Source organism: Lichenostomus cassidix, chromosome 2, assembly GCF_008360975.1.
Source record: "Lichenostomus cassidix isolate B80296 chromosome 2, HeHo_3.0, whole genome shotgun sequence".
In the NCBI taxonomy this organism is placed as follows: Eukaryota; Metazoa; Chordata; class Aves; order Passeriformes; family Meliphagidae; genus Lichenostomus; species Lichenostomus cassidix.
The window spans coordinates 131,223,761-131,248,632 of NC_139482.1; the positions used below are offsets into that span (position 1 = coordinate 131,223,761).

The following is a 24,872-nucleotide window of genomic DNA, read 5'->3' on the forward strand; positions in this document are numbered from 1 at the left end:
ATCAGCGCGCGGCTCGTCCCTCTCCCCGCTCCTTTAGTGAAAGAATCCAGCGCCGCTCGGGAAAGTTACCTGTGCGCGCCCGGCCCGGCCGCTCTCCCGTGCCGAGCCCCGCCGGCGCCCCAGCCCCGCCGCGCCCCAGCCCCGCCGCTCCCCACATGCCAGGGGGAGGGGGCTCTACCTGTCCTGCCTCGGCGGCTGGCTGCGGAGCCGGGAGAGGGGGGGAAGGAAAGCAGAATTACCAGTAGCTCTGGTTCTGCCGTCCCGGGCGTTCACACGCACACCTTCACCTGCACAGACCTGAAAGTCCAGTTCCGCCAGGCAGACGGAGGCACCGGGAAAAGGGGAGAGAGTTCATTGGATCAAACATGTCACAAGAGACGGACAAGTAAGTGATCGCAGGCACGCCGCTGCGCCCGCTGCGCGGGGCGGCCCGCCGGGCTGGCCGTGCTCCCCCTGGCCGGTGGCGGACGCGGACCCGCCGGGACGGCGCTTCTCCCTCCTCTCCCTCCTGCAGCGACTCCGAACTGGGCGCACAGACACTCCGGAGCGCCCGAGGACAAGGCTGCGGCTCGCGGCCCCGCACGTCGCTCTCCGCCTGGCCGTGGGGCCGCGCGATTATTTGTTTAATTCCCCTTTTAGTTTAGTTTTTTGTTTATTTGTGTAGTTTTGTTTTTCCCCCCCTCACTTCGAGGGTCGCTTTTCGTGACTGAGAGCTTCTCGCCCTGGAAGAAGCGGCCTCCGCCTGCCGAAGGCCCCGGACGTAAAGTGCTTCTTGGCTTTTGTGTTGGCGCAACAAAGGGCTTTTATCCCCAAAGGGCCGGGCACAGCCATCTCCCTCCCTTCGGCTGGGGCCAGGGGGGCAGGGGGCCCGGGCGGCGGGGGGAAGGCCCTGGCTCGGCCCAGGTGCTCCCCAGTCGCTCCACGCGGCGCCTTCAGCCTCGCCGTCCTGACCTTGTTTTCCCGGCGGGACGCCCGGGTGGGCCCGTGGCTGCCCGGAGACCGGCGGGGTTAAAAAGTAACTTTTCCAGTAGCAGGGCCGAAGGAGAAGGATGAAGAAAAGAGGGAAGCCTCTCGCTCCTGCCGGCCCCCGGCCCGCCGCATCCCCTCTCGCACCCGGGCCTGGCGGTAGCGAGGCCGGGACAGAGCGGCGGTGCAGGGGTACTCCGCTGTCTCCCGGGGCCGCCGGCCGTGGTGCTGGGTGCCCCCGGGACGCGCAGAGCGCGGAGGGGCCAGCGGCGGGTTCGGTGTCCCCGGGGAGCGGAGCGCCGTCCGGAGCCGTCGGTGGGCGCGGAGGTCGCGGCGTGCGCCGCTCCTGCCAGCCCGGCTCCGCCAGCGCACGGTGCCGAGCGGCCCAGGCCGGGGATGGGTTATTCGCCCCCGGTAAACAACTCGCGCGGGCGATCGCGCTCCCGCCATGGCGGCGGGTGGCTCGGCCTGGCGCCCGGAGCCGCCGTGAGGCAGCCAGGCGGGAAGGCCATTTTCCCTGCTCGGGTGATTAGTGTTTCTGCAAGAGGTGGCTGGGGAGAGTTACGAGGTAAGGAAGATGGAGGGCGGGAGGTGGCACTTTTGTTTTACTGCTGCCCCGGTGCAGGTAGGAGTGCCCCAAACACGGTGTGATCTCGGCTACCTTTGGTGTCGCTCAGATGCCAGCCCTAGTTGGGCTGCCCAGAGCCTTTGTGCCGAAGGAGGTGGAGAGGAGGAGCCTGATGTTGGAGAGAGGCTTGGTGACAACCAGCCTGTCAAGGAGTGAAAGAAGGAGATTACCCGACAAAAGAAAACAGCAGGGTTGGCTCCTCTGATAGGGAAGAGACAGGACGGTTCCGAGGGGAAAGATTAAACAAAAATATTAGGCCTGGCCTTTTCAAACATCAGCTGACAGTGGGATTGTGCGAAGGTAGCTACTGACATGAAATTAAACTAATTTGCGTAGGAGCTGAGAGTGGAGTTTAGGAGTTCATTTGAGCTGGGATGGGAACTAATGCCTTAGGTGGCCAGATTAGAGCAGTAAATGATTTAAGTGCAAAGAAGGGAATAAGGACAGAGCCCCGAGGGGTGCCGGTGAATGAAGGAACAGCTGAAAGAGCAGTCGTTCAGTTGGGAGGGGAACCAGATTAACTGTTGAAGAGCTGACAAGCAGTGATAGAGGGCATCCCAAAGCGATGGGCAGTTCCAGAACTGCACGAAGGTGAAAGGGGCCTATGAGTTACTTTCTGGCCAAGCCTAGTTGCCAGTAGTTTCAGCAGCCAGAAACTAGGCTGCGGCAGATTAAGGGCAGTTAATGGGAGTGGGAGGGGAATATGGAGACGTGGGGGGGTCAAAAGAACAACTTTGCACCATAGTCGGCATTGAATCAGAAAAACAGTGCAGAGGAAACCTAGCTCATGCAAGAAACTAGGGCAAAAGTGGTTTCCTTCTGGGTCTGGGATGCTGTTGGGCTACTGCACTATCCTTCCTTTCCAACAGGAATAATATGGCATACATGTAAGCTACTGAGACTGGAGCATTAATGCTCTTCATCCCCTGCTCTGTGTAGAGCTGCTGCTGCTGTTACCACTGTGAGGGACTTAAGAGCAGTGCAGAGCACACAGCCTCAAGTAACAGCGCTTGGCCCGTTGCAGGTATGCCTGTGATCTGTTTCTGGTTAAGATGTTTAGAGAATTCATAGGTGATAGGTAAGAGTTTGAAAAGGAAATTAAGAATAAAAAAATCCCCTGTGCTCTCTATATGCAAGTGTAACATGAGAAGACAAATACATTTGTTTCCAGAAGAGATGACCAGATGGAATGAGATAATAGACTGGTGTGAGGAGTTTGCATGGGAAGGTTTTTCGTGGTGGGTTTTGTTTTTTGTTTTTTTTTTTTTTTTTTAGGCTATAATTATATCCAATTAGAACATAATCCAGAGAGTGCATTATTCTCCTCCACATGGTCTTTCTTTTACTTAAAACCTGATCTTCCCTACAGGCAAGATGGGAGAGTGGAGCTCATTATTTCGAGGTCAGTTAATTTGTCAGAGTCATTGGATGTGTTTTTATGGGGCTTGTGCTACTAAGGTGCCGGTGTAGAGGACTGAACAGTGGAGGGGATATAGAAAGTGTGAAAAAATATGTTCTGTGGGACTTGCTGTCTTTTCTGGAGACGTGGTAGACCCTGCTGCACTACTACACAGAGCTGCCTGCAGAGTCCCTCTTTGGATGGAGCCATTAGGGACAGGTTCTGTAGTGCTTTAAGGGAGGAAGGTGGACAGCTAGGTGAAAATGCTAATAAGCCAGGTGCTTGATTCTAATGCTAATTGAGGAGCATAGAAGGGGTGATTATCCTTAAGATAGGCATACTATCTCCCTGTCTTTCCCTTTAGTCTTTCTACCTAAGCTGGGTCTTGCCTGCTTGCTTCCACAAACTCTCAGGTCAGGAGAGATAAGGCATGATTGCACATGCATTTTTCAGAGGCAGTACTGACTTAAGCAGGCTGTGGCCACTTGTTCCTACCTCTATTCCACCTTCTCAGCTGTGTCAGTAGAGCTGTTTGTGCAGCTAAAGAACTGGCTCAGAGTTAAGGAGGTTATTTTTGACATCCATTTTTCATTGGTCTGGGTTCATATGCAGTGGGGGTGCAAGCAAATGGCAGGTGTTAAGAAAATAACTGCTCAAACTAGAATCTCTGCAGAAGGAAATGCGTGTCCCTGCTACTCTGAGTGTTTTGGAAGTCTGTGTTGCTGCTTCTGTTATTATCCAATTTCCAGATCCTTTGAAGAGAACCTGGGGATCGATGAAGGCTGGGGGACACAGGGTGGGGAGAAGGGAGCATCCCTTTTGCAGGGTGAAAAGATGATTCCAGGGTACACTTCTGCATTTATAGGCTAAAGTTGTTCTTACTTTTGTAGTATACAAAAAAAGTGATCCCTGCAAAACTCCAGTCGTGGCTTTAGAGCGTTAGGGGAATGTATCAGTGAGCTTGCTACTTGTTAGACTTAGCTGGGTTTTAGAGATTGGCAGTACTGCTGTGAATGAGGCACAGCAATTGTATGACCATTTGGGATCTGTCTTGTAAGTGCCGCAGTTGTGTCCATGCTGCTGCTGGTGTTGTGTGAAGTCCCAGGTGGGTCGGGACCAGCAGTTGCAGGAAGGGCAGGCTTGTGGCAGGCTCCAGCATGCTGGCTGCTGTGCCTCTCTGGGGGCTGCCGTGGCTCTCCCCCTCCTCTCTGGGGACTGCCGTGGCTCTCTGCTGGCTGCCCAACTGCCCCCATCAGGTTCCCCACAGCCCAGGGTGTTTGAGAGCTCCTCAGGACACCAGGTAGCCAGGGCTGGGGCATGCTCAGACTGCCCACATAAAGGAGGATTTGGGGCAGCCTGGGTCTGCAGCTGAGCATGTGCTTGTGGGTAAATAACTGAGTGGAGAGCGAGCCCGTAGGTGGGAATGGGTTCAGACCTGTTCCCATGTGTCAGTGAAGGCATGTTCACATCCAGATTGCTGCTTGGTAGTATTTGTGGCAGAAGTTGATCTTGAGCTCTTCACAGGGTAATTTTGATTTACTGTTTTCTCCTCAGTGCGTAAATTTACTGCCTTCATAATGTTTAACTTAAGCATTTAGTACTGTCACATAAAGGGGGTTTATCGTTTACAGTGGGATTCAGTGTTTTGTTCTTAATTTTTTACTTTGAGAGTCAAACACATTTCCCATCCGTAGATATTAAGTGGCAGTTAGGTGACAAACTGCTTAATTTTTTTTTCCCCCACAGCTGAATAGAGCATCCAATGAGATTAATTTTGCAACGTGTTACTCATCTGGGAATGAATGGAGAAACAGGAATTAGATGTGTTTAGTTGTTGCACTTTTTAAATGTCAGACATGCTGTCACAGATGTTCCCTAGAAAACCATTTCTGTGCAAGGAAAGTGGGAAATCAGTGTGCAGAACCTCACAGAACTTGTATCCATAAGCTTCATTGTGAGGAGTAAGAGTATCAAATAGTTGGGTCTTGCTGTTTACACTGCTGTATCTCTCGTGCTGGAGTCTGAGACCAGAATGAAGATCAAAGCAGAAGAGGAGGGAGGGGATTTTCCCAGGTCACTTTAACTTGATTGTAATGATCGCCTAACATCTTCCCTGTGGAAGGGTCAGCAGGGACATCATCACCCTTGTTCTGGCTGGGACATCTGAAGGGGAAATGATATTAGACCAGTTGACATTTATTGTCAAATATTTTCACAAATATTAATCCAGTGCAGTGGTTACCTTTTTTTTTAATAGGAAACAGCCAATTAAGGTGCCCTTTTTTGTACACACTCAAAATAACACTTTCAAATGCTTTCATTTGAAATGAAATACATTTCAAATACTTTAATTTGAAAGTGTTGTTTTGAGTGTGTACAAAATTAATTCAAATTTCTGGGAATTAATCCTGGGGTGAATCTTCATTAGCTTTTTAATCAGTGATTGGGACACTACTAGCTAGTCAAAAGAAGTAATTATTTCAGACATCTTAGTATACAGGGATACTGTTCTGTTCTTCTACAGTGCTAACATCATAGAAAAGACAATGGTTGCTTACAAAATATTTAACCGAGGAAACCATATTAAGTACATGTGAACTGTGAAGTCAAATATTACAACATACTCATAGCATGAGAGTATGTCTCAAACATCAAGAATTATATATAGATTTCTTATATATATATTTATCTATTTATAGCTATTTATAATTAACAAATCTATATATATATTTATAGATATATAGATTTGTTAATTTTCCTAATTTGGGGAGGCAATGTTACAGTCCATAATAATGTATTTTAATAGTTCTGTAAAGTATATTTTTGGGTTTGTATTATATACAAAAAATATATATTAAAAAAAATATTTGTGGGAAATCTTGACTCCCAGGTTTGCTTGTTGAATTCATATTTTCCTTCTGACTGCATGAAAGATTTAATATCCTGAAAAAACAGCAATCTGTGCTATCAGTGCAGTAACTATTCCATTTCCATTAACTCCGTGGAAGCAGTGAATGAACAAGGACCACAGGGCCAAGGGTCAGGTTAAATTGCAGGAGGTCTGGGCAGCCTTGTCATGACCTGTTCTTAATTTTAAAGTCTGCTTCTAGCTGCTTCAAGTCAGCCAAAACAACCTTGGATGCTGTGCACACTCAAAGTATGCTTTTTGGGAAAACAGCATAGCCTGCTATGAAGCTTCTAAGTAATTGCTAATTCTGATCAACTCTGTCAGCTCCTGGAGAAATGCTGTGAGCTTCAGTTTTTCCTCATTTATTGAGATATCAGTGCTTTTTTTTTTTTTTACAAATGTGCTGAAACCTGCCTTTTTTGTAAGACTCTTCTTGGTTAAAAAAAAAAGGCAACAGGCTTAGTACATGACTAACAAAAGATTGTCTGGTACAAATAATATTTAATTACAAGTTAAACAAAAAAAAGTCTCTGAAATCATAGGTATAAAAAGTCTGTCTCAGGGTAAGTAATTGCCTACTTGAACTAGTTCTTCAGTAGGTATTTACTGTATGTATTTAATCCTTGTGTCAGATTTCTCGTTCATACTTCCACTTTGACATAGTTAGTAATAATTTTTTGTCAATGTTAATGAATCACCTATTTGTTTTAATCTCTTTAATCACTATTGCATGCTCAAGTTATTTTGGTTCAGAGTAAAAACAAATAAAACTTCACTAGGCATCTAATTGTTAAACTAGTCTGCTTTGCCACTCGTTGCTATTCTTAATATATTATTTTACTTCCTCTCAGACTGTTCAGTAACGGTAAAATAATTTCTTTTAATCATTTCACGTGTGTAATCTTGTTCAGATTTGTCTTGTGTTCAAAAAGTATAATTGTCCCAAAATTGCAAGAGTCCCAAACTTGCATTCATTAGAAGGCAAAATGACTCAGCCTCTTTAAAGGGAGCTTTTTCCTTGGTATGGACTTCTGGCTGGGCCAGAGGCCATCTTACCTTTTCGTTTCCTGGTGGTCTAAATGCTTTGATTTTTTTCTTTCACTCTCAATTCATTTGTATATTTTTATAGTCATTGGATTGGACATTTTGGAGACCTGTTGTGCTTCTGGGAAGGGTGTGATTGTCGGCTATGAAAAACAAAATGCTGAGACATATAAAGCTGGGCCATAACTTTCCTGTTTGTTAAACATTTATGCTCCTTTGTAGTTTTAACGGAACCGTATTATCTAATTGAAGCAACAGTGTTGCAGACTATTTAATTCTACCCTTGGCAATAAATCCTGATAAGTATCAAGGCTTTTTTAAACTAAATAAATCAAAAATTGCAATGAGCCATACAAGTTGTTGGGGGTTTTTGGTGGTATTTTGTTTGTTTTTTGTTTTGTTTTTAACTTTATCTAGGTAAAGTAGTATTCTGAATATAGTAAAGTTGGGCCAAAACTAACATTAGGATCTTTGAAACGAATGGTTTCAAGCACTAGGGCTAGCTTTGATTTATACTTCTCTGTGTAATGAGCACAGGCAGAAATTTATGATCTGGAATTTGAAGTTTAACTTGCGCAGCTTCTGTGGGATCTGTCCTGCATTTTAAATGGTCATAGTACTTCACTTTGTGCCAGCGAATTCACATGTATGTGGATTAATTTTAAGACAAATTGCATGAACATCTGTTCTAGATCTGTTTTATTGTCTTGTAGCTGAAGAGAGATTTGTGGAAGTGTACAATAAACTTGCGGAGGGCTTTAGAGCTACTGAAACGTTTGTAAATGATCATACTCTGCCCTTCTTAGCTGTGCTGAAACTGAAGTGAGCACTTCTGCTCCCTTTTCTGGATTTTGGATGCATCTGGAGCATGCTCCTGAACCTTTTGTCACACCATATGAAACATGGGTGTTCCACAGGTTCACTGTTTCTTTGACTTTGCACTGTAACACAAAGGAGGAAAGACCAGGATGCAACATGGTGTGTGATACATGTCTGTGTACAACAGAAGTGGTCCCTTTGGCTAGCATCATGTTTTAGAATTTGTGTTTCTCCCAGTATTTCCAGACTGGAGACAGTTTCCCTGTTCACCTTCTTATCATGCAGCTAACAAGGAGCTTATGGTAAATATCCAATGCCTTGATGTGCTGAGCTGGGAACGAGGGTGACATGAGTCTGTCTTACCTTTTCCGGTTATTTGACTAGTGCTAAAATTTCTGGATGCTTCACAACAGCTGTATGGACCAAAGCCTGTATCCCTTCTCTTGAAGGAACAGTTTGCAGAGGACGTGTGCAGGAGTGCTTGGTGCTCTTATCTCACCTGTGTAAGAATGGGCAGGCTCAGGCCTGGGCTGAAACCTGGGAATTGGAACTCCTCCCGTTCTCCTGCTTCACACACATCACTTGTGTGTTCCCATCTGGCAGCTAGCCTCTGCAGGGAGGGGAAAGTCCTCATGCATTGGCAGGGCATGAAGAAGTCTGCAGGTATATGCATGGAGCAGCTTGATTTTAACTTTTTGATTGTTTTTTTTTGTTTGGCTTTTTTTTTAAAACTTGCTGTAAGAACAAATGCAATGTGAAAAAAACCCCAAAAAACCAACAAAAAAATCCCACCAAAGGACCGAAACCCCTGCAACTGAAAAATGGCAATGCCTGGGGTAGATGCTCGCCTTGGCAGTTTAAACAATCTCCTTTGGATTTCAGGGTTGAATTTCCTGGGCAAGGCAAAAGACGTGAGGCAGGTAGGAAGAGGCTTTCTTTCCCACTAGCACCAACTGGATCAGGATGTAATGCTGACCATGATGGAGCAGGATGCAGCTGTACTTGCAGCATGGCTGCATCAGTCTGCTTTATGTTCAGCGGCAGATACAGCTGAGAAATTGAGGACTGCTTGGACTTCACATATTCAAGAGAAAGCTCTTGAGCATCAAAATTGTCTTCCAGAGACTGACAGGCAGGGCTCTTTGTTTCTGAATAAAAAGGAAGCTCTGATCACCCAAGCCTTTTACCACTGTTCATGAGTGTGTTAATGGGCAATTCTGATTCGTTGTAAACTAATTCACAAATTGCCTCAAGTTGGGTGAGAATTTGCCTGTAGTAGGATTTTATAGCCCCAAGGGATGGCTGTTGTATGTTCATTATCTTTAATCCGAGGAAGAGTTTGAAAGGCTGGCCCTTTCCATTTAGCTGATTTATTGATGTTAAGTACAATGTACCTCTCCAATTTACATTGTTGTACTAAAGTAACTGAAAGGAAAAGTTTTTGGACATCTATAACACCTATACAAGCATACAAGTATATATAAAAGTTCTGTAATCTTAATTTTAAATAAATTTTAAGAAAATCAGTGTAACTGCTCTTAATCTGGAAAATTTATTACAAAATTTTTCTTAAAAAAACACACAAATCACGTTGGATGGTATGAACAGAAAAATCTCTACGAAACAGTTGGAAGGAAAAAAGATTTTGCAAAATAAAGGCCATCTGAAGTTTAGTCTTGACATAAATGCTCCAGTGCCAGAGCAATCTAGCTCCAAGCTAGACCATTCTCCAGAAAATACCTTTCATTCTCACACCCTTATTACTGTTTGACACAAAACAACGGAAATATTTTGCATTCGCGAGGAGCTCAAGTGATACTTTGAATGGAAGCATTTAATTTTTAGACACAAAGTATCCTGAATTCTTCAGCGTTTTCTCCATGATAAAATGATGGTGTGCTTTTGGCTTGTACACGTGCTCCCTCACAGCTGTGTTCTGGTTGTCACACATCCTGACTCCCAGGTGGAGGGGTGTAGGCTAGCCCAGGTGAGGAATGGGCACAGCAAGGCTTGCTCTTGTTCTCTGCTCTTTAGCAGGTTCTTTGGGATGTGATTGGGGCTACAGCAGGTATTTGCTGGTGTTGCTGGTCAGGTTGAGTGGGAGTCTTGCAATCTTAGCTTATCTTTCTTCCTTAACTGTGTGGTTCTTGGTGGATGTGGTCACTGATGGATTTGCAGCTCTTGATAAGATCCGTAGATCTATGGATCTGCTAATTGCAGGCTCCAAATTAGGCTTTTCTTTCAGTTCGAATGGTCAGAGCAGCTCTACAGGGGGATTGCTGTTACTTGTAGGTGTCACCCTTTGTCTTCCACATGGTCCAGGTGCCACCAGGGTAGCTGTCCTCCCAAACAGCTACCAGCTGTCATCAGTTGCACAGCTGGAACAGCTGGGGCTGCCCTGGCATGGAAGGATGACTGACAAGACCAGGGGAGCTTATCTGTGTAGAGCCCCACTTATGGTGTTGGGTTTTCTTGGCATGTATTAAAATACAATGTATTTGTCTCTTCTGGTTATGGAGGACTTTGCTACCCCTCTGTCCCATTTAGCTGAAATCGTCCAGGAGGTTCAGCAGTTGTGCAAAAAGGAAAGCAAAATACATGTGTGTACATGAGTCTCATTTCTCCAGAGAAACTCTCCCTCTCATCCAAACGACCTTATTAAATAGAGAAGTTTTCTTAAAGTGAGCTCAATTGTTTTGGCTGACTGCTTTGGCTGTAATCTTTGAAATTATTGACTATGTTAAATCATGATAATTAGCTCTGACCATTAACCTCCCACAGAGCTGATTACAGGGATAGGGGTGATGAGGAAGTTTTTTATTTTTCTTAGTGCTATTGTTTCAGTATATTTGCAGAGTAAACACGAGTGTGTCAGTTGATTATGCTGCAGACCATCTCTCAAGGCAGAGGAGACAGATACTTAGTTTTCAAATCTGAAAACCTGTGTTTTAGAAAAAAACATGTTCTGGAGAGATGTTGGGAAGGCTCTAGGTCTATGCACCTGTGCCTTCCCAAACATCCCAACTGTTTACTTACTGAGTTGCTGTTTCTAGAGTATTTATCCCCTTTACTTTGGCTGGTCCCCAACACAATCATATACACACTTCTGAGAGACTGCACTCTGGTCACTGCTTTAAGATGACTTGTTAAGTTAGAGCAGCAGAGATTGACTCCTCCCCTCCAGCATTTTTAGAGGCAAGCACAGCCCAAGTCTTAGAAGGTGTGTTTTTAAAGGGATCTTGCTGTCTGATTGTAGTGCTCATAAATCAGTTATGACTGTCACACGTCTGTGAGTGCTCTGAGTAACAAAAGGCAGTTATTGATTGTAAGGGAAGATTGCTACAGGAAGGAGGGAGAGCAGGATTTTGTGCATTGCAACGGCCAGACGCCCATGCAGTGAAACAGCCTGGATTTAGCTGAAGGGGAGCTTTGTTGAGGAAAGGAGAATCCTTGCTTGGAATAATTGCCTCTGAGCCAGGGAGAATTGACTACTCCAGAGTGGCAACGGGCCCTCAGCTACCTCTGGCACAAACAGCAGGGCTGTTGCAAATCTGATTTGAGTTGCTAACAATAAGGTATTGAAAAGGCAAGCAGGCCTAGCAGTTCTCTCTGTATTTCCTTAGGCTCCTATTTATGCTCGGCTTCACTTGCTGAAGCAAACCTGTAACAACACAAATGTATATGTGGAAAAAAGAGGGACAAAAATCTTCAGCAAAAGACCAACCAGAAAGGTCCTCCAAAAAAAAAAAAAAGTTTCAGAAAATCCAGTTATTTTATATGAAAGGAAAATAGAATCAGTACTGTAGTTATTTGCTGTATTTTCTGATGCGAAGCTATGAAATGCTTTCTTCCCCCACAGAGCTCATAAAACTGTGCTCTGTACCAGAATGGTTATTTTGTTTTTCATTAAATAAAGAAACTTGTAAACAGTACTCTGTACCATAGAGATTATAATCTCCACCATCCCTCTCTCTTCCTTAAACACTGGAGCACGCACTTTGCAGGTTGGATTTGCACCACAGCGGAGTTCTGGTGCAGCCCCAGCCTTCTGCTGGTCACTGCGGCTTGGGGGCCAAGCAAGGCATGCTCCCGGCATCCAAGAGCATTTACTGCGTGGGTTCAGTTGTGCTTTTATCAAATCCTAGTTCTGAAAACAAATAAAAGTCTTGTTTGCACAGTTTAAATGCCACTCTCTGTGCAACAGCAGCAGTTGGTTGGGTTAGATCTGTGGAGCTGGCACCACTACAGGTAGGGCACAGCAGAAAGAGGAGACTGACTACTGATCTGGCTTTTATGTAGAAGACAGCAAAAAGTATTTTATGAAGGTCACCAGGAATAACTACTAGTTTCACCAGTTAAATTGATATATTTAGTTATTCTGTGATCACTGCAGCTTTCAAATTTGTAAGGTGTAATGTGTTAAAAGTTTCGTTGTGATCCTTGTAACTTGAGCCACAGTTCTTGACAGTGCTCTTGTAACACCCACGAAGCAGCACACCCCTCACTTCACTATTTCCCTTGCCTAATCTGTTTGCCTACTATCTTATGTAATAGGCCTGTAACTTTTTTTTTTAATGTAGTTATCAATAAGTTTATTGAACAGTTTGCAAAAGCAGGTGCTATTATCTTCATTTTTGTTTCCATCACACTGGAAATTTCAGCCATAGCTGTGGTGCAGCAGCTTCTCATGCAGTATACACAGGCAGTGGTCAGTTTGTACCACTTTCAGTCTGGAGGAAACTGCTTTGCTGCAAATCCCACTCACTAATGGTCTTGTGTGTGTTACCACGGGTCTATAACTAGATGCAGAGAGTGATAAAGTGTGAATTGTGACCAAATATGTTGACTTCTGTTCTGTCCACTGGACTTGTTGCTTATGTCCTATTACAGAAAATTTCTCTGAAATTACTGGCAAGTTGCATTCTAAAAGCAGAGAATAGCTCAATTTTAAGGGGTACCCAGTTAATATACTGAACTATACTCTGTTTTAGGTGAACCCTAGATTAGTATTAGAGGCTTTTTGTTATTTTTCATTAATGTCTTCTTATGTCAGTTAAATGTTGGATTTTTTTTTCCATAATCAAGTGTACATCTAGCAAAAATACTGGAACAAAATGTTCTTACATTGTTGCTTCATTTTTTTTCCCACATAGTTTTAAAATATTTTGGTAGCTCTATCTGTATATTAGTAAAAATACATTTGAATTGCTATCACAAGATCTGTACGCATTTAAATTTTGAATGCTGAAGATACCTAATACTGATAAGTATTTATGTCACCAAGTGTAATACAGAGATGCTTGCTTGATGTAATTGTATAATTTTAATTGAGCTATTTGATGTTCTTTACCATGCCTTGTGAATAAAGTAATCCCTTCTGGATCACAATTTTATTCTTCCTGTCTATGCAGTAACAAGCGACTTGTGGCCTTAGTGCCAAATGACACTTCATTCAACACCAGACGAGCCTACACCAGTGAAGATGAAGCCTGGAAGTCGTATTTGGAGAATCCCCTAACAGCAGCCACCAAGGCTATGATGAGCATAAATGGTGATGAGGACAGTGCTGCTGCTCTTGGCCTATTGTATGACTATTATAAAGTAGGTAACTCTGTCATTATCCCTCCCTGCTGCACTAGCAGAGACCACTGTAAGAGGCATCAAAAGAGCCAGTTTTCAAAGACAGAAGTCACAGCATCTTGTTTTCTCTCTAATATTTGCATCAAGCACTCGTTCTGTTATAGGAAGCCTGTCTGAAACAGTTTTGATGTATTTAGTTCTGGAGAGAAAAAAGCAAAATCAGAATTCCCATATTGCATTTTGTACCATATTTTCTTTTTGAGCATAGTATTCTTCCTCTTCCTTTGCAAGAACATTGGATGATACTTGCAATATTTTTTTTTTAAAGTGTGAATTGAAAGGGGAGGCCATGTCTATCTGTTGGTTTGTCTCCTTTTCTGGTTCATTCCACACATGTTTTAGTTTGCTCTTTAACTGGAGTATCTCTCATCTGACAGTTTCCCATGTTATTTTTGTTTGTATAATGATTGCCGTAGGCTGTATAAAAACTTACAGTGAAGTGTAGCCCTTGCACTGGAAGTTTGCAGGACAGAAATGGAGCTGGACACAGAGCCAGAGATCTAAGTCAATTTACAGGAAAAGTACTGACACAGTTTCAGTTTGTCATGTTCTAAACCCAGGGCTTTACATACCATTTTGATAACATCTTTTATATGTATCTATATAGACATATATATACATATATTTATATTAAAAACAGTGTTTTAGGTAAAGCTATGTTTGAAATTTTTGCTAAAATCAGAGGAGAGTCCTACAGGGTGCATCTCTATGTCATGCAAAAATGTCACTCTGAAACCCATGCTGATCCCTTGGTACTCTGCAAATGGAATCAGTGTTGCCTCCCAAGCACTAGAGTATGAAATTGTTTCATTTCACTTTGACTGTCTCCATGCTCCTGAAGCCAGCTATGGCTGCCTTGGACAGATCATCTTCTGTGAAAGCCAGCACAGCAATGCCAGCTCCCCTTTCATGAAGAAGTAACACGAATGGAAATTGAAAACTTTTGCTTCTAGTATTTGTATAAATGCTTCTAAAGAATGGACTCTTCTTTTAATCTCTGCTACATTAATTGAGTGTTCAGGAGAAGGGGTTGTAGGCAAGATGTCATATAGCAGTGTTGTGGTTAAATACTGTTTTAATCTCTTTGCTGATTATATTTCAAGAGATGTTCCTTGCTTCTGTGTGTTTTTATCAGTAGAGAAAACCTTTCTCAGTGACAAATAAGGTCCTTTTCTCTGCTTGACATAGTTACCACAGTGCCAGAGTCTGTGAAATAAATATGCATTGACAAAATTTAGAATGTGTCTGAGCTTCTGGAGTACTGGCTTCTGTCTTAGTAATACTTTTGTATGCGGCAGTTCATTATTCGGACGGATTTTTATAATAAAACCAGAAAACAGCATTCTCCTTCTCAAAACCATGTTCTAAAAGACATGTTGGTTCCTTGTTCCAGGCAGTTGCAAAAGACTTGGGGTTCAGATAGAATAAGGTGGGATTAACATCTCAAAGCCATTTCCAGCATTCAGTCTTAACTATTTTTGTCTTAAATGAAGAAGAAATGATAACTCTTAGTGATACTCCCAAAGAGGAACTTAAAACTTAACCTCTGTGCTATAATGTGGAAGTGTAGAGGACTTCCAGTGCACCAGACTCTTTAATTGCCCTTATTTATTATCTGGCTCATTGGTTCTGACATGCTGGATAATATTTTTGAAGTACTTTTTCCAGTCAATAGGACTTGAGTTTAACTCTTCAACTTTTTTAACTTATCCTTTTTCTTGTAGTGATATTTACCTAAACATAGATCCTTATTCAAAGATAAATATATGATCTTAAAAGGGGAATCAAAATATGTAAACTGTGGCTTTTATCCCAGTTCAAAAATATATGAAAGAGGTTTTTTAACCAGCAGCATGCTTAATAGTGAAAGGAGATGTCCCTAAAAGAAAGGAAGGCTCTAGCTAGAACTCTGTGACTGCTGCTGTCTTGCAGATAGAGTTGATGTTATCATTGGTACTGTAATGCACTGCGCTATTGTTTTTCCTCTAAAGTCAGATATTTTTCTGATATTTCTTTAAAATATTTAAAAGTTAAAAGCATGGCTTTAGCCCATTCTTAGGTCTATTCATGCTCTTTAGGCCTGAGTTAATTGCTGTTATGGAGTGGGTATGTCTTCTTATGCAAAAGATAGATTAGAAGTTTTAATTCTCAAATTGCTGGTTCAATAAGAAAAGAAAAAATTGTCATGGCAGCAACTTTGCCCTTGGTGATTTCATATCTGTGCTGGTGTCAGGAAACTGATACATGCAAATACAAACCTTTTAAGTCACTTGGTGTCAATTCTGAGTCTGTCAAGGTGCCAGATTTGACTGGATTTTTACTTCTCATAGCTGTTGATGCAATCAGCAAAGCAGAAGTCAGTGTTTCTGATGACATACCAGCATGCCCTGACCTGTCTCAATACTACGAAAGGGAAAGATCCACAAACTTTCTATAGGTATGAGTCCTGCATTCTCCAGGCTGCTCTTTAACAGGAGGACTTTCCTGGTAGTTATGGTTTAATTGAAAAGCCTTTTTTGTCTGAGCTAAAATGGTCTCAGTGCAGAGCTTATCAAAGCATCATATCTCCCTTCTCATCTTGTTTTAGTCAGTGAAAAGTGTGTGTGTGTGTTTTTGGAATAATATGAGCTTTGACTTTGAGATAGCTTGATATTCAAAAGATAGGACATAAAGAAGAGCATTTTGCTCTTGACTGGTGTGCTCAAGAACTAGAAAAGAAAACAATTCCTAGGTTTTTTCCCTTTGGAAATTTTCATTCTGTTCACAATCAGTCTTCCAGAGAAAAACAGCTCCCGGCATCTGTGAACTAGACAACACTGATAGAGTTACATTTTTCTAGTTGTTGCAGTAGGGCAGTCTGAAGCTGCAAATGCCTGACAGTTGCATTTACCTGACCCCATGCCTGGTGTTGTTCTCAGGTTCCCAGAGATAAAAGGCTGTTGTCTGTTAACAAAGTGAGTGATAATCAAGAAGACCAAGATAAAAGGTACAGTATTTATTCAAAATCATACACCCAGCTACTAAAAGTGTTGATCAGTTGTGAACTGGAGGGACTGTGATTGCCTAAGGGGTTTATGGTTTTCTTTAAAAAGTTAAAAGAATGCAGGCTGTTTTGGGAAGCATATTTTTCTCCTTTTTACTTTTAATTTATTAGGAGAAATGAACAGTATTCTCAAACATGCCGTTTGCAAAGTAGCAGAGAGTTTTACTATTTGTGTTTGGTGGTGTTTTGCTGCTGCTGCTGAGATTAGTAAAACCAGATTATATTGATAGTTGGCTATTAGCTGTTTTTGTTTTCTTGTTGAAGGGCAAAAAGTGAGTAGTTTGGCCTCAGTAACCTAATTTATGAAGTCTTATTTAACATAACTTAGGGTCTGCCCAGCAAATAAAGTAACTATCTTAAAATAATTTCCTTTGAATGTTTTTCTCACTCCTCTCAGATTTCAGCTTTTCTCTGTAGGCTAGAAGTGACTTGAGTCAAAGGAAGCTGCCTCCTACTATTAAGACTTGCAGAAAAGAAAGGGGGTATATTTTTGGAGAACAAATGACATTTTTATGTACTGGAAGGTATCTCTATATAAAATTTTGATGGAGATGAGCGACACAAGGTCTATTTCAACGTAGCTAAGTTGTGACAGCCTTAAATTATCTGCACTAGCTGTTCATAAGGTGAACGTTTCAATGGGTAGTAGTATAAAGTTACCATTTCAAAATAGGCTATGAAATGTTTTTTGAGGGACAGTTTTTCTTTTACAAAGATCAGAGAAATTCCTGAATTGAGTGTGATTGACAAAACTGCCTTCAGTGGAAAGCCAAGAGAGAGGAACGGTAGTGTCAAAGCGTTTCTCCTGGGTTAAAAACAAAGCAGTGTTCCAACCTAGTAAAAGTTTCATGAGTTAACAATTTTATGTCAGTACAACTACTATCAGCAATCAGATTGCTTTCAACAGCAACTGTGGGTGGATATGGGAATGCTGCCGAGGTTACCTTGCAGCCACAATAGTTACTGATCTACTTTGCTACAATGGGATTCCTGGGCTTGCTCTTTTAGAAGAGCATTTGGTACCAGAGTTAAGCAAACAGTAGTGGCCTGTCTGCAGCCTGAAAGAACATGCCATCAGTGTATGAATTTTGCTGTTGATATTCTGCCTATTTCATGTGCAAATTATCTACTGTGGGTAGCCCATACCTTGCCTTACCCTTTATTCTTATTTTGTATCTAAAGGCTGTTGCACTGCTGAATTGATTTTGCATCCAAATTATAAGCCAAGGCAAGAGCAACCCTGGATACCCAAAATTTACTGTAAGAAGTCTTACACTTGTGGGTCAAATCAAATGTATTATCATTCCCTATTTATGAAAGAGTTCTGGACCTCTCCGCTTGCCTCATAATTTCTTTTGCCTAGTATTTGTTAATATATTGCTTCTTATGGCAGTGCCTTATCAGAATTGAAAAATCCCCTCCCCTGACATCTAAGACCATTAAGCTACTTAAGGAGGAGATTTCCTCTGTCAGGATAGTTCATAACATTTTTTGGTTTTGTCTCACAGAAATTGTCTTAATACCACAGAAGCTCAGAGTAACTTAAGTGGGGGAGAGAACCGTGTGCAAGTCCTGAAGACGGTGCCAGTTAACCTTTCCTTGAACCAAGATCCTTTGGAATCGTCCAAAAGGGAATACAACACAAATGTGTCTGGGAGCTCAACGCCCATCACAGGGACCGGAGTGACTGTGGTTAAAGCAGAGGAATTCACCCCTGTTTTTATGACCCCACAAACACACTATGCAAGAGGAGAAAATGAGGAGCACCGAGGGGTTATCTTTGAACCATACGAAGTGTCCAACATTGCTCCCCACACAAATTATCTCAAAGATGATCAGCGCAGTACTCCTGACAGTACTTACAGTGACACCTTCAAAGATGGAGGAACAGAAGTAAGTTTTTCACCTCAAATTAGCATCTAAGAACTCAATAAAAAGCTGTCAACAAGATAAGGATATTTGAGCTTGCAGGGAAGATAAGGAGATTTGAACTGTCCAGAAGAGCCATTAAAAGAACAGTGATGTTTGTTTCAACAAATTAATTTCTACTCCTTACTGTGTTCCTGTCAGTCTGTGCCCTGATTATAGGGGAGCATCATGAGGCACTTCAGAAGACAATTTTAAAGAAAATTCGGAGAATAATAAATATTGATCTTTTTGTCTTCGGAAATATTGTGTCAAGTAGAGGATAGTTGTCACTCTGAAAGAAGATTTATTAACAAGATCTGCCTTCAGACCTATTCATAACAGTAAAAATTAGCAGCCACTTTGTAATGGGGAAATTCTAGGTGTTCTTTTGAAAGTGCAAATGAGTAGCGACAGCCTCTGCTTCTGATTAAACCCAGAAGCTTTCTGTTGCATTAAGCTCTATTCTGCAACACAAGCAAGTGAGAAAAAGTAGCAGAATTGGACTAATAGAGGGGAACAGAGAATTCAACAGCAAGGAACAACTACATGTATATGTACAGGAATGACGAGAGAAAAGGCAAGGAGAGCTTCCTCTAAGTATTCCTCTAAGTATTCCTCTAAGTACAGTTATGCTGAGTCAAAGTAATTTTACAGTCAGCTTTAGTATGGTGAGTATCCTCTGGCTGCTTTTGCCTGCTGCAGAATAATGCAAACAAGCTGGAAATGTAGAAAGGTAAAGACTATTTAAAACTGACAGTACCTCTGCAAATTAATTAGAGATATTAGATGGTAAAACTCCTCCCCTAGGGTTTCTCTCCTCCAAACTCTACAAAATGGTAAATGTAACAGAAGTACAAGGCAAGCTACGTTCAGGCTGAGCTACCCTGATTGAGTATCTGAGAAATTTACTATGTGTTTGTGTACACGTATTATAGGAAGGTACATCGTCTCCATGAGCTACATAGATCGGGATGTCTGGAGGTGAAATCTATTTTCAGATATCAAACACATGTAGGTCAACTAAATGAATAAATAATTAAGAAATCTAGCTTCCGATTTTAAAATCAGTAGGATAACATTTTGGATTAGAGATACTGCTCTGAGTTGTCAAATCACATTATTTCAGCTATTTTTAATTGTTATTGGTAAACGGCTCTTCTGGTACCATACTCATGGCTTTCCCAGGGGTCCTGTAGCAGAGTGATTCCATTACACTGACATGCTTTTGAGAGGTTCCCAAACAGCCTATCTGCTCTGTGCAGAGAGCTGTCAAACATGCAAACCTGTTAAATTTGGACGTAAAAAGGAACTTTACATCTATTTGTTTGGTTTTCATCCCAAACTCTGTGTTATGGTAATTTTGTTACAATGGTAATATATTGTTACATGTTTTTTAAATTATTTGTTAATAACAGCATGCAGTACTTGTCATCTAGGCTTTCTTTGCAGTCTGTGGAGAAAGAATCAGTTCAAATCCTCTTGCCAAAAGTGGGTGGAGTGGCTTTCTAGGTGCACTTACTTCTCTCCATCTTCACCTCCCCTATTAACACTGCAAGGGACACTGAAAAATTAACATTAGGTTGCCAGCCATAGTTGTTAGGTGAGGTATGTGCCACTGTTGGTGTCCTAGTGTTCAAGAGCATATGGCATGGGAGCAAGAAGAGCTTTGCCACCCTGCTGCAGCCTCACTCAACACTGAGTCTGTCCCTTTGTTTTTTCTCAACTACCCAAATCTCAGGATGTGTTTCGCCTCGCCATGTTCTGACTTCTTCTCCAGCCACATGCTGTTATGTAGGCACAGCTGGATGAAGCAGGTGTGGGGGGATCATAAGGTATAATGTCAAAACATACAAAAAGAAACTTAGGCTAAATTAGTGTTTAGAAGTAGGAATGCAGTTGTTCTTACTAGTTTTCCTAAGTGCTTACAAAGTATTTCGTAAGTACTGGTGAGAATGACTGGGTTTGGATTTGCTCTAATACTTCCTCAATTTTTGAACACATTATAACCATTTAGAAATGGTTTCAAAACATTTATGGAGTGACTTAGTGGTGTTATACTGAAGGAGTGCTGAGTTTTTATAGATCCCTGTGGTAGTGGACACTTTGGTCAATCACTTGCTGTGTTCTTCAGATACAATTTTAACAATTATATAAATATACTCTTCTCATTTCTTTCATTTTCTTGTTTAGCTGTGCTTAGTTTGTTAGTTCTTTATAGTATAAACAAATGCTTTGAGGTTAGGTAAGTAAACTGTGTGTTTTTTACAATGTTAACCTCTAACCTTCATATAAAATATGACTAGTATTAATATTCACTCCAGTTTTTAGGTATTTTGAGTTTTAAATGGTTGATGGTTTCTTCTGAGTTGTCTTTAAATAAACATAGTTATACTTTTGTTGGTATTTGCATTTTGATTGTATCAAACAGTATTTAATTTGTCTTATTTTTCAGAAATACCGGAGTGTGTCAGTGGGGGCTGAAGAATATATTTATGAACAAACAAGGTACGGCATAAGTTTTGCGATGTGGTGACTGGCATCAGGCAGGAATGTATTGAGAAGCAGCAGCTTCTGTCCACTTCCCACCTTTCTTTTCTTCACCCTGAGGTACCTGCAGGGCCTTCTTGATGCTGCCAGACATCAGTCTCCTGTTGCTCTCTTGCTCACGTTAGCTCTCAGATCTGGCCAGTTTATATCTTCATCCATTGCCTTCCCTCAGCATTGTTTTAAATTAATAACTCCTCTGAAGGCCCCAAAAGTTATACAAGATGAAAACTGTTAAGAGAGGTTCCCCAGGTAAAAGAGCATAGCTTTGACAGCCAGGTCATGAAAAATCTTTTTAGGATGGCAGAATGCATAAGTCAGATGTCCAGGATAACATCAAAAAAAGCTTCAAAAACTGAAGTTAAAAAGATAGTGTTCTCTCTAAGCACAGAAAGATGTATATATAGCATGGGCAAACACTGCAGAGTCCTTTTATGTAGTGAAGACTGTAATCACTAAAGTGTTTAAGCTGATGCTTCATTTCATGCTTGTGAATGGTTCTGCTTATATCTGAGAGATTACTCGCACTTTAGAAACAGGAACATGCCTATGTAGTTTTCCTGGATTAGGCATATGACTGTGACTGTGGTGAAGGTTTCTTACAGCTTGATATTTTTTCTGAAGATGTTAAAACAATCATTAACTGCAGTGAGCTCAGAACTCAGTCATTATATAGGCGGAATATATGAAACAGATATTTAGCAAAGGCTGCTCACTTACTACATTGAACATTTGTTAAATTGAATCCTGAAACATTGGTATTGTTAACAATTCTCACACATTTAAGTCTTTCATGCTATGGCCCAGGTCGCATTAGAATGAAACCGCTGAATGCACATTAAGAAAAATGAAATACGTCTTTCCTGGGAGTTACCTGGAAGTGGAAGGTGTTCAGAAAGGAGAATTTCAGGTTGAAAAAAGAAGTGGTGAATATGAAAGTAGTTGGAAGCCTGATAGAAGGTCCCTGAGTGACTACACAGTGGTTTAGCTGAGACTCATGATGAGGTTCAGAATAGTATTATAATAATTTGAGTGACTGCAGTAAATTTTAAGAGTGAGAGTAATCCTCCTGCTATAGGGCATACTTTGATTGCCAACTGGAAACAAGAAGAAAACTCCCAAGTGGTACTACACAGAGACTCCAAAATTGGCCAAGTTCAATGTGTCTGGGATTTACATTTTTTGACTGAAACATACAGAATGCCAGGAAACAGAAGACCAGCCCGTGGCAGACTGTAGGCAGTTCTGTTAAGATGCTGTGTGTGCATCTGACTTTGATTATTCTAAGCCCTTCTCAGCACGCATACTTGTTAGTTCTTTTGTCTGGTGTGAGGTTTCGAGTCACATCTCCCAGGGTACTCAATGTGCTTTGATGTGTGTCAGGAAGTGGTCTTGAGCACACAACTTGCAGTCCATGTGACACTAAATCAAGGCTGTGCCCTTATCTCTAATAGGTAGTCCATTTGTAGGACAAGTGGTGCAGCAGGATGGATCCTGGGTCTGCAGCACTGGTGGTGTAGCTCTTCCAGCCCACTCAGATGGGTCCACAGTTGGCAGTGTGAGCAGTGCCTCTGTCCCCTTGCACACAGAACAGGGGGGCTGTGCCAGCACACGCCACAGCAGAGGGATCGGCAGTGCCTTTGAGCTGCCTTCCGCTGCATGTGGAAGCCTTCAGTACAGATGAGTGTTCGCTTTTTACCTTAGTTTTGCTTTGATTTGTAACTTTTAAGCAACAACAAAAATGACTGGATTTCAATTTATATGCTAAGAAATACTCAGAAGTTATCTTAATTTGATTGAATGATTACTACTAAACTAAATAATTCATACTAAACTGTCTGAAACTTCTTCTCTTGGATGGAAAGACGGTGATCTGTTGGGTTTTTTCTACCTCCTCTTTGAGTGGGAATTTAAATGTAATTGTTATTAATTTTTTCCCATTGGATAGTTAAAAATATTCTTTTTCTCCCTTTATTTCTATATTGCTATGGCAGTACTATGATGATCCAGAGTGTTTGCTTCAATTAGAAAGTTAAGGATACACTATTGTTTTGGACCAACATATTCCTCCTTTTGGTTGTGCTCCGACACTGCTTAAATACTTTGCTGAATTAGGAACTTTGTGAAAGTCTTCCACTGTATCTCCAGTTCATGAGGACTCCTTGCCATTATGGTTCCTGTGCAGTTTGAAAAAAAGATTTTTGGTTTTTTCTGCCAGATCAACAATATTTTAATTTAAGAGAATGTGAGGAGCTGTAGGCATCATTTTTATTGGATTACTGTTCAAGCCTGTTATTGGAGGAGGTGGCTAAAGATGCTCAGTGAGAATTGTTTTCAGCTAACAGGTCCCTAGTTAGTGGAGCCTTAACTTGTCATGGTTTGAGAACTGCTTTGAAGTTGAAAAGTTCTTTTGTGAAGGAGAGTCTTTTTTAAGATCTAAAATTTCAGCACAAGAGCAAAGCAAACTGTTTTTCCCTGATATTTTTCTAAAGGGAGGTTTCTTGACTGCAGATAAAACTAAATATAGGCACTTCAGTCTGACTAATTTTGAAAAGAAAGCTTATAAAAACCTTGATTTGCATGTTGTCTTTATACAAATGAACTTACTGTCCCTTCTCTTTGTATTCCTTCTCTGAACTGTGCTGAAAGTAGCAGTTGGACTTTCCATTCTCTGTGTCCATCTTTTGCAACAAGTTTTATTCTGGTAGGATATTAAAAAATCATTATTTATTTATTTATTTCTCTTCCTGTGACATTTCTAAGTTTAAATGTCCATGGAGTTGATGATTTCCTGCAAATCATACTGAATCGCCTCCTGGTAATCGACACTCTCATTGCAGGGTACACAATCTTACACTTCATAATGGTTCCTTTCAGAGAAAGTACAGATCTAGCCTTTGATCCAAGAGACAGTCCAGATAGTTTTACGCTTGATTGCGAGATCTGATGAAGTAGAAAAATGAAAATTGCAATTTTAAATTGCCATGTGACATTTTCCTAGAATTTTATTATTAGCTTGATATGCCTTATATGATGCAATAATTATATAATGAAAAAGGAGAAAGTGATATGGATTTTGTGGGTGTTTCTCTCCTTGTCTTTTCAGCAGCACTTTTCAGTATACTCTAGAAGCTACCAAGTCTCTGCGTCAAAAGCAAGGGGAAGGACCCATGACCTACTTGAACAAAGGCCAGTTCTACGCCATCACCCTGAGCGAGACGGGTGACAACAAATGTTTCCGGCATCCCATCAGCAAAGTCAGGGTATAGTCCCATTTCTTTCCTAGGTGGGAACAGAGCTCCACAGATAGATGTGGCTGTGGTGGATTGGCTTTTGATTCTTTTTTTTCTTGGGGGAAGGACAGAACAAGCTTATTCTCATGCTCAGTGTGAAGGTGGGAGAGCACCATATTGATGATGGTAACAAATGTTTATTTTCAGTATTTTCAGAGGGTAATGTTATGAGTTAATGATACACATATCTGCCTCAGTTTATGGTTTGAAAGAATGGTGATTACACAGATGCTATGTGTGAACTTACTGCCACGATTAAAGCAAAGAAATCCAAGATCTACTGTGTAGTGCGTCACTCACTGATGCACTTCATCAGCTGTTTTCCTGTGCATTTCAGATAAAACAAGAAGAATTTAATCCATCCTTTGTGACATAAATTCTAAATAATTTTCATTGTGTAACTGTGAGCTTTCACTTGATATTCACCCAGAAGTATAACAAAATTAATGATTTGCCTCTTAGATTCTGTGGGTAAAACTGTAGTTTGTGTATTCAGCAACATCTATGTGGTGAATGGGCCACCCATGGTAATTTTCCTTGGTAATGTTTTTGAGTTAACAAATCCTAACCCAGTAACCTTGGAATGAACAATGAGCTCTATAAATTTTACCCTGAAGCTGGCAGAGCTGCATATGTATGAGGCTGCAAAAGTGTTTCCATCCAAATAAATGAAGTACTCT

The 24,872-nt window shown here is 41.5% G+C and overlaps 1 protein-coding gene across 6 annotated transcripts in view; it reads left to right on the top strand.

The window, feature by feature from the left end:
• Positions 1-250: 250 nt before the first annotated feature.
• Positions 251-24,872, top strand: part of GRHL2 (grainyhead like transcription factor 2) — a 66,092-nt gene continuing 41,470 nt past the window's right edge. For 2 of the 6 annotated variants that reach the window (XM_085053330.1, XM_085053331.1), the window contains exons 1-6: positions 251-385; positions 13,176-13,365; positions 16,323-16,390; positions 17,956-18,340; positions 20,808-20,860; positions 24,006-24,162. In XM_085053330.1, the coding sequence (XP_084909456.1) occupies positions 366-385; positions 13,176-13,365; positions 16,323-16,390; positions 17,956-18,340; positions 20,808-20,860; positions 24,006-24,162 (873 nt within the window). In that variant the 5' untranslated portion in view covers positions 251-365. Of the gene's footprint in view, positions 386-488; positions 761-1,400; positions 1,535-13,175; positions 13,366-16,322; positions 16,391-17,955; positions 18,341-20,807; positions 20,861-24,005; positions 24,163-24,872 lie in introns of those variants that run through there. The other 4 variants (XM_085053332.1, XM_085053333.1, XM_085053335.1 and 1 more) reach the window with 4 other exon arrangements.